The sequence below is a fragment of the Setaria viridis genome, chromosome 3 (genome assembly GCF_005286985.2).
Source record: "Setaria viridis chromosome 3, Setaria_viridis_v4.0, whole genome shotgun sequence".
NCBI lineage: Eukaryota > Viridiplantae > Streptophyta > Magnoliopsida > Poales > Poaceae > Setaria > Setaria viridis.
Window position 1 is genome coordinate 39,529,573 of NC_048265.2, and position 7,835 is coordinate 39,537,407.

The following is a 7,835-nucleotide window of genomic DNA, read 5'->3' on the forward strand; positions in this document are numbered from 1 at the left end:
TTGTATATATCATGAAAGTTGTATTACAAAACTTATCACATAAGTTGTTGGTAGCAAAAAATTATACAAATCGTGTGCATAAGTTATAAATTTGTAAAAAATAAAATTTGAAGTTGTCCTTTATAAATTGTATGTAGAATTTATACGCATAAGTTTCGCATGCCATTAAAGTTGCATGAAAAAATTATCTAATAAGTTGTTAGTACAAAATTATAAAATTATATGTCGAAGTTATAGTACAGGTTCTAAAAATGTAAAGAATACTTTCCTGAAATGGAAAGTTTGAGAGAGTGAAGTGAGCTGTGATGATTCGATGGCCGGTAACGCTAGCATGGCCCACAGCAGTGTCCGTTTCCAAATCCCAACAGCGGCCTCCCGGTTCCTTTAGGCATCACCGATGAGAAAATCTGCGAGATTGCGGCAACAAATGATTGATTTAGTTTCCTCTGAGAAAAGTGTCACTTATTTTGCTCGAGAACCAAGATTTACCACCCAACACTCCAATTCAGCACGATCCTGAACACTGAGATGCATGGCAACGAAACTATGAACCGACCCCAGCTAAAACATTCATGTCTGTCAGGGAAAAGGCAGCAAAGACGACGACTAGACGGAGAACGACACCGATGAAGACGAGTCGCCGTTCTCGACGGGCACGGCGCTGACGCCGGACGGCACGACGGTGTAGGCCATGATACCGAACGCCCAGCACACGTTCAGCGTGATTTTCTCGGCGGCCGTGCTCAGCTCCACGCCGACAAGACGAGCACCCGCCGGAACGCTGACGGGCGCGCCGGTGACCTCGGGCGGCGGGTCGGCGCACACCCGCACGGTGTGCGCGCCGTCCCGGTCCCGGCCACCGCCGTTGATCACACTGAGGTTGAAGCTCACGGACGACGGTCTCCGTCCACGCGTGCGTGTGCCCGTCCACGTCACGTTGATCGCCGCGCCGGGCACGATGGCGACGCCGCGGCGGCGGAGGAGGACAGCGCGCTGGGGTGGTAGCTGAGACCCTCGCAGTGGCGGCCGGCGACGGGCATGGTGACCGTGGTGCCGTTGCATGCCGCGCACACAAAGTAGGTCCGGTCCGCGCCGGGGTTCTCGAGCGCGCGGCCCCACCGCGCGTATCGCGCACCACGTTGACGAGCTGGCCCTTGCCGAGGTTGTACATGGCCCGCGCCTCCATGGAGACACAGCCTGGGCCGACGGCCTTCCAGAGCACCTCGTTGAAGGACGCGGCGCTGTTGACGACGTTGGCGAAGACGGTGGCGCAGGTGACAGCGGCGCGCCTGAAGTGGTGGCCGGCGTCGTCGTCGAAGAGCCTGGCGGGACCCGTGCTGGCGACGCCGTGCACGGCCTCGGCCCACCAGTACGGTGGCAGGCTCACGCGGGGAGATCGGCCCCCCAGGTTGCCCGCCTTCTCCTGCACCGTCATCCCGCCGATGAGGTTGCACCAGCCCAACCGCGACGCCAGAGCGTGAACGGGGAGAGAGGAGGATCGGAGGAGGGAAGAGGCGACGGGCGCAGAACAATTTTCGAAATTTAAAACTCAGTTGGGCTTTCCACAGGAGAAGGTGCAAGATCGAAATGCGGATAGGTTGGTCGTGCCGTCGGCAACCTGGGCGCCACACAGTCTCGTCCGGAAACCGCATTGGACTCGGGCCCGAGCACTGTGCCGTCTCCGTAATCGTTGTCGTCGTTTTACTCCGAGCAGGATTCGGCCTCGCGAACGCTGAGGGATCGCACACAGTATGTAAGCAAACCCGGTGGACGCGAACGCCAAACACTCTGAAACCTGAAGCGGTAAATTGCCCTTCTCAGGCTCACGTAATGGCGGAACACGAGCATCAGAAGGATTCGTAAGTCTCTCTTATTATCTGCTGCACCTTCATGAATGCTAGTAATCAGTTTCTTCCTTGGACCTCCAAAATACATATCCTTTCGATTTGCCAACATGATCGAATTCTATGAGTTAAATTAATTGTAGTAGGAATTTGTTTAAACCTTGGCGACTTGGACAAGTAGAACCAATACCAAAATAAACACTCTATCGTGGTTTATAAGCTTCTGAATTTTGGAGGATCGCCTGACGATGTTTGGTTTTTCAATTTTTGTTTCTTGGTCAGAGCAGTGGTTGCGCAAACTTTTCTGAAGTAACTACCCTCTGTATTGCATTGGCCACCAGATCTTGTTTTTGTCTTTAGCTTCTCTTTGCTGACAAATGATTTGGTTATCCTTTTCCACGAAAATGAGAAACATGCACGAGAAACGATTTTTTGGGGAAAAAATGTTTGGAGGGATCGTGTGTATAACTGTATATAGTTCGTCGGTGGTTAAATCTAGGACCTTAGATAGATGCCAACTCGCTAGAATGCGTTTGTGTTGCTGAAGTTACAACTGAACTAACTCTGGTTTCATTTCAGTGTATTGAAATACAATCTGTTCTGCCTTGTCCTGTTTCAGCTCAAAGGAAGATTCTCATGGCCAGAGCAGTCTCAGTCCTGAAGCCTTCTCTGCACTGTCGAAGCAGGAACTCAAAGATGCGTTGCCAGGGAGGCCAAAGCAGTGTCATCCTACTGGGGCTGAAGTCTCGCGTACTGCTCCAAGGGGGAGATATGCGAGGTAAACTCGCACCCTCTTGTTTTCTGTTTTGATTGATCTCGCAGTTTTTGCACTTTCATTTTAATAATCTACCTTGATTTTACAAGCTCAATTGATAAGTGAAGTAAAATATGCAGCCTTCTACTCATTCATTTGTGCTGTGATGAGCACAATGTCCTCACCCTGTTTCCAACTTAGCAAGTATCTGTTGAGACCCGGCATCCATGGATGGCAACTTTGGGCACCTGGTTTAATCCAAAGTTCCACATCTGAATTTAAAGAGAAAACAATAATTCCTAAACTCCAGTGCTCTGCAGTGTGGAACTGTGGATAGTACCCTAATTAATATGTTAACCAATGCTTGGCATGTTTCTCTTGTAGTGAAATAATGTAGCAAACTTCTTGTCAGTAACGTATCGCATAAAGGAAGCACAAATAATAATTGATCAATTCATCTTTCTCTCCCATGTACTTTTGATCATTAGGGATTTATATGAGACTTATGCTCATTTTACTGCAGTGCCAGACCCAGCCGGAAATTTTAGGTAGGGCAGAGACGAGAAGCACAAATTTGACCAAAGCTGCCAAACTAGTAACAAACGTTTGTAAACATAGATAAGTAGCACAAAATAAGAACTTTTGTAGATGAAAAGAAGTAAAAACGTGGCATCCCTAATAAAACATTGAGATTTTTTTTCATGCAATGAAAAAAAGATACAATCCTTTAGTTCCAACAATAAATTGATTAATGAGTATACCCACAAAAAATTTGATTAACGAGTACAACTACTAGACCCGGCAATCACATATCACAAAATGGTTAATATTATCATGAGAAGAACAACTACTATACCCGACGTATCAACAGCTTGTGCCTATGCATCTCCCGGCCCAATTAGCTTGTGCTGTCTCTCTGACCATGATGGTTTACGTTGGCGGTCAGCTCGCTTCCTGCGCACAAGATTTGTGAGGGAATCAGGCAAGTAGGCAACGGCCAGCACAGCAGCGGTGAACGAATGAGTCATTTGATGTTTGGGCTTAATCTACCACAGAGAGCTGAATGGGCTCTTCTATAGTTGTCTGGCCCATATATACCCCTTCGCTTTCGTGGTTGTCTTCTCCCCCCGGCTCGGCAAACGCACGCACAAACAGAACCCACCAAGCAGGCGGCAGCCGGGCAGCGAGGCGTCGGATGGTCGGAATCCTCAACGAAGAAGGGGTCGGGTTTCCTCGCTGCCGGCGTTAGGTAGGGCGGCTGCCCTACCTCGCCCTATTGCTGGGACCGCCACTGTTTTACTGTGACATAGGAGTAAAGCAGGTTGGGCTTCCAAGGAAAGAAGTACTCCTGAAGGTTACAACAGGGAGGAACATGCTTGGCAATTTGAGCCCCCGCAAGGGATGAGTGCAAGCAGTAATAGATGCATATGTAGATGCTTTTGAAGCTCCTGATGTTGCCCGTCCACCGAAGAAAAAGAGGTCCCCAGAGGAAAAGAAAGCAATCCGAGAAAAGAAATTACTGCAGAGTGAAAGGGCTTCACTGCGCCATGTAGAGACAGCCTTGCGCAAATATAACACAGCAAACAAGACCACGGTACGCCATAATCTCTTTGTTCGTCTCTCTTGGGCAATTGTTATCAGCTGTTTTAACGTAAGATTCAGCTGTACTCTTTTCTGCTATTTTCAGTTCGAGCTGGATAAGATAACAGTGAAGTGTCTGTTCTTTGAGTTTGGGGGGCCTGGCTATCATTGTAACTTCACAGCTAAGCCTGAGAACCATCATTCTGCTGGTGGCAGTACAAAGCTTTTCTTCTCTGAAATTAACTGCCCTCTTCGGAGTGAGGATGATGTATTGCTGTGCTGTATAGTTGGGGAGAAAGATGCAGGTATGGTTCATTATCTAGCTTAGTTTTTCTGAATTTTCCTAACTTTTGTGCTCGACTCTTGTCCTCCGGTAATGTTTCATGTTTCAGAATTCTTAGCTACGCCTATATCATCATTGATTTCATACACTTCACCCAGCACGTCTAAATAGTAAATACTCCCTCAGTTATCCTTATAGGGTGTGATATGACTTGACACGGTCTCCTAGATTACACTTTGACCGTTCATTTATCATACATTATATTATTTATGGTTATAAACTTATAATCATTGGAGAGTACACTTGATTACGAATCTAACCATGTCAAGTTTATATTATAAAAATAAAAAAATATTGGCTAAATTATTGGTCAAAAATTGTAAAGTTTGAATCTTGATATGTGCATGTGCCTTATAAAGATAAATGGAGGGAGTAATGGCTCCAAATCCAGTAGAATATAGGACAATATTATGCAACCTTGATGCCTTACCATGCATTTACTGCTACCAATTTGACAGCGCAAAGTAAATACTGTCACTTGTCATAGTGCAACAACATGAACAAATAAGATGAAGCAATTAAGCAAATTGGTACTTTTGGGATAATTTTTTTTGGTTCCAGTTGTAATAACTTCATGAGTATTATAAAACATATTGCATTACTTATGGGTTGCATAAATATAATCTAACTAGTGGTTGTGTTCTATTATAAACTCCTAGTTTGTTTACCTTTTCAATTTTCAATGTTTGTTTATTCAATGCTAACCCTGTAAAAAATTTAGGTCATTGCCATGCCTGTGAGAAACATCGTCCTCTGATGGTCCACCCATCAAGCCGTGCATATGGTGGCGGTAATACTACTGTTATAGATTATCCTGATGAGGACAACTAAAGCTCAGATAGTGACTATTAGGATGTTCACATGTGTGAGCATATGTCTGTACTGTGATTCTAAAAAAAAGAAAAGAAATGTGAAAACAGTAGGGATGATGTGGATTTATTTGTAATACAAAGTTGTTTAATTGGTTCATTTTATTTTGTTGTGGTTCTATGACAAGTGGGGTATGGTGAACCATGCACAATATCATCTACCCTTGTTACCACTTGAGACCTAATTTTCCGATAGCATTCTTCTTATAATGTTGTTTGCAACAGATTATTTTAAAATAGTTATGTTATCCGGGGGAAAAATGGAGGAAAAATTGCATACAGATGGAAAGTAGCTACTGATAGTGAGACAGGACAAGGTTCATGACAAGGAGTTAGTGAGAACCAGAAAACCAGACCTGCATGCTGCATGGATAGTCTAAAAATGGGAGCGCTCTCTGTTTAGCATTTCCAAGTCATGTAGTAACATAATGAACATTCTTTATTGCACAAAAATTGAAAAAACTCCTTCGATCGATGGAAAACACAGACACAACTAACAACGAGCAACAAAATAATCAAAAAAAGTAAGGCAAACCAATGTACTGCTGCGACGGATTACAAAATCGGCGATGGGCTCCGATCCAGCGGCAACGGCGGTTCCTCAACAAAATTTACTTCATGCTGTTGGGGTTGAGCCTGGCAGCGAACTCGGCTTCATTGGTCACCTTGCAGAACTTCATGCACCTCTTGGTGCACCCCGCCTTGCCTTCCTTGGCGCCGTCCTGTATCATGCACGACTCGTAGCACTGCAGGGGGCAGTCCTTGTCGGCGGCGGACTTCGCCATGATCTTCTCCATCACCACGCACACCTCCTTGCAGGAGCCGGGGCAGTCGGCCTCCTCCTTCCACGCCACGCACTCGGCGACGCAGGACTGGTTGCAGTCGAACTCCGACACGCTCTGCTGCTGCGCCGCCACCGCCGCCAACACGACGGCGGCGACGACGACGAACAGCGCCGCCATCGCGACGGTCCTGGTGCTCCGGGTCATGGTTTTTTCTTGTGTAGTGTGTGTCGGGAACCAAATATTTTTGGTGGGGTGGCGGTGGCATGAGCGCGTAGTGCTTATATAGGGTGGGTGCATAGTGTGTGAGGCCACGAGAGTTTCGCGGGTTACCTATATGTTGCTGTTGCATGTCGGAAGGAGGACATCGAAGGGAGGAGACGAATGGAAGGGGTTTTCAACCATGCTTTGAAGTTTGAACGGCTTTGGGGAAACTGTGTCATGCCTAGAATTAGCTTAGGAAGGTGTCCGTGTTTCTTTGTTGTCACCTATGGAGTTGCTCTTGCTCAGCTTTCCATGTATAGATGGTTTCATGTTTGGATCGGGGTCGATTAAAAAAAACGAGGTAGTACTGGATTGCATGGTATTTTTTCTTAGGCAAAATAGGCGTTGTCGTCCCTCCCTATCAGCCGTAGGTCAAATTAGTTCCTCAACTTTTAGCTCTAACTTATAGGGTCTATCTCATCACTCGTTCTAGCCGTCCATGTTGGCGTGCCAAGTCACCCTATATGTGCTAGATGTCCTAAATGCTCCTCGCTTCACTTGATTGCATCCTCTTCTCCCCTTCTCACCTATTAATGACTTGTTTTATGTGAATGGTATGCATCTACTTGGTGTACATTTGTCTCACCACTCTTGCTTACTTCTCACTTGTTAATGATTTCTGGTCTACCGCCCATACACACCCCAGTGTTCTCAAGTGACACCTGCCTAGCATGTCGATAGCACTTCTGTTTTATTAAAACTATACAACAAGTAAATATATGTAACTTCCTTCGGTCCATTTACTACTTCCTTTCTACCATTCGGTAATCTAGAGAGCAAACAATGTTTCCAAAGAAAATAAAGAAGCAGCCATGGATGAAGGAGAGAAGGGGATGCAGTTGAATGGAACAGGAGGTATATAGGACATTTGATGCTGATAATTCAGCAGAACACATGTGTACGGTGACATGGCATGCCAACATGGATGGTCACCTAGGATGAAGGAGATGATTAATCCAAAAATATAAGTTAGATGACTAAATTAGCCTAACACCCTGTTTAGATGTTAGTATTGGAGGTCGGAATTGGGAATTGAAATTGGTAGCTCCGAATACCGACTGTTTGGATGTCCTGGAATTTAGAATTGGAAATCAAACTCAATACCAACCGGTATTCATCCCACCCTCACCCCTTCACCCTCGATACCGACCCAACCCGCTCTGTATTCGCTGGAATCATCTTCTCTCTCGCATCAGCTCCCTCCCTCCGCCCGTCATCTGGCCGCGCCCGCCGCCCTCCCAGCGGGCCACCCCTGCCTTCCCTCCCTCCACCGACGGGCTGCCCCCGTCTCCCCTTCCTCTGCCGGCAAGCCATGCCGCCACCGCTCCCTCCCTCCACTAGCGAGCTGCCCCCATCTCCCCTCCCTTTGCCGATGAGCCGTGCCGCCACCGCTCCCTC

The 7,835-nt window shown here is 46.7% G+C and overlaps 1 protein-coding gene across 1 annotated transcript; it reads left to right on the forward strand.

Moving 5' to 3' along the window:
• The first annotated feature begins 1,830 nt into the window (after positions 1-1,830).
• LOC117846983 (uncharacterized) lies at positions 1,831-5,451 on the forward strand. The gene is made up of 6 exons (XM_072292434.1): positions 1,831-1,859; positions 2,464-2,622; positions 3,909-4,003; positions 4,044-4,192; positions 4,286-4,484; positions 5,244-5,451. The coding sequence occupies exons 1-6, from the start codon at positions 1,831-1,833 to the stop codon at positions 5,351-5,353; spliced, it is 741 nt and encodes a 246-aa protein (XP_072148535.1). The 3' UTR covers positions 5,354-5,451.
• Positions 5,452-7,835: the final 2,384 nt, after the last annotated feature.